This window comes from Trichechus manatus, unplaced genomic scaffold, assembly GCF_000243295.1.
Source record: "Trichechus manatus latirostris isolate Lorelei unplaced genomic scaffold, TriManLat1.0 scaffold00267, whole genome shotgun sequence".
NCBI lineage: Eukaryota > Metazoa > Chordata > Mammalia > Sirenia > Trichechidae > Trichechus > Trichechus manatus.
The window spans coordinates 1,074,348-1,075,424 of NW_004444203.1; the positions used below are offsets into that span (position 1 = coordinate 1,074,348).

At 52.6% G+C, this 1,077-nt stretch overlaps 1 protein-coding gene across 1 annotated transcript in view; it reads left to right on the plus strand.

Annotated features, from left to right (window-relative positions):
- Positions 1–785: 785 nt before the first annotated feature.
- Positions 786–1,077, plus strand: part of SPATA4 (spermatogenesis associated 4) — a 9,366-nt gene continuing 9,074 nt past the window's right edge. Inside the window, exon 1 of the mRNA XM_004389910.1 lies at positions 786–1,035. Within this exon, the coding sequence (XP_004389967.1) occupies positions 786–1,035 (250 nt within the window). The remainder of the gene's footprint in view (positions 1,036–1,077) is intronic.

Genomic DNA, 1,077 nt, shown 5'->3' on the forward strand with positions numbered 1-1,077 from the left:
GAAACAGCAAACCCCTTCTCCCTCTTGCCTCCTAGTCTCTCTGGTTCCTCCTGGGACAAAATATACCAGAAGGCCTGGTAAGGGAGAAATCAGATTGCAGAGTTACAGATCAGTGCCTGGTACATAGCTGGGACTCAATAAATATTTGTTGCATGAAGGAATGAATCATGCTCACTAGGGTATCTTCATGAAGCGTGAAAATATAACTTACAATTTGTTTTCAAATATTATATAATTTTTATGAACACTACGTAATAATTAAGAAAACAGGCATGTTACATTTTGCGGACATTAAACATTTTTAGTTTTGCAGATTTTTCCTTGGCGTTTTGGATCAAAACACCTAACTTTTCCAATTCTCAAACAAAAGCTGTCTCTGTCCTCTGGTGCCTCCTAATACCGCTTCCCACATGCTTGATCGAAAATAGGCCTTGGCTAGGCAGAAACCACAAACCTTAAAATGCAAATTTATGAGCCAAGAAATTCAAACAATACAAAAAATTGACTACAAGTGAGTGAGGTCAACAAAAACTAGGATTGAAAGCTCTGCCCAAAGTTGAAGCTCCCCAATCGGCGCCCAGGGCCAAGAGGTCCGGAGATCGAGACCCCAACCCAGACCATCGAGCCCCACCCAGACTGGACTTGCTGGAGGAGGCCTGCGTAGACGGCAGCAGCGCCAAGGCTCCTGGGCGGAGGCTCCGCCCCACCCCGCCCCGTCCCGCCCGCCTGCCCGCGCGGAGGCCCCGCCCGCCCACTGCTGTTGCCATAGAAACCCAGAAAGCGCCATGGCTGCCGCCGGCCTGGGAGGAAGGCATTGGACGCAGCTGGCGGCAGCCGTAGCCAAGTCATCGTCACTTTCGCCACAGCTAGCAGCTCCCATCCGAGGAAAGTCTAAGAAGGGTCTGGTCTATCCGCACCCCCCGAGAAGATCCCGCCTCTCTCGGTCGGTTCTGCGCTGGCTCCAGGGCCTGGATCTCAGCTTCTTCCCCAGGAATATCAGCAGGTGCTCAAGCGAGCCGGGCCCGGGCCCCCCAGGCTGGCACATCCAGCCTGACCCGCCCAGGGATCCGCGCCCAC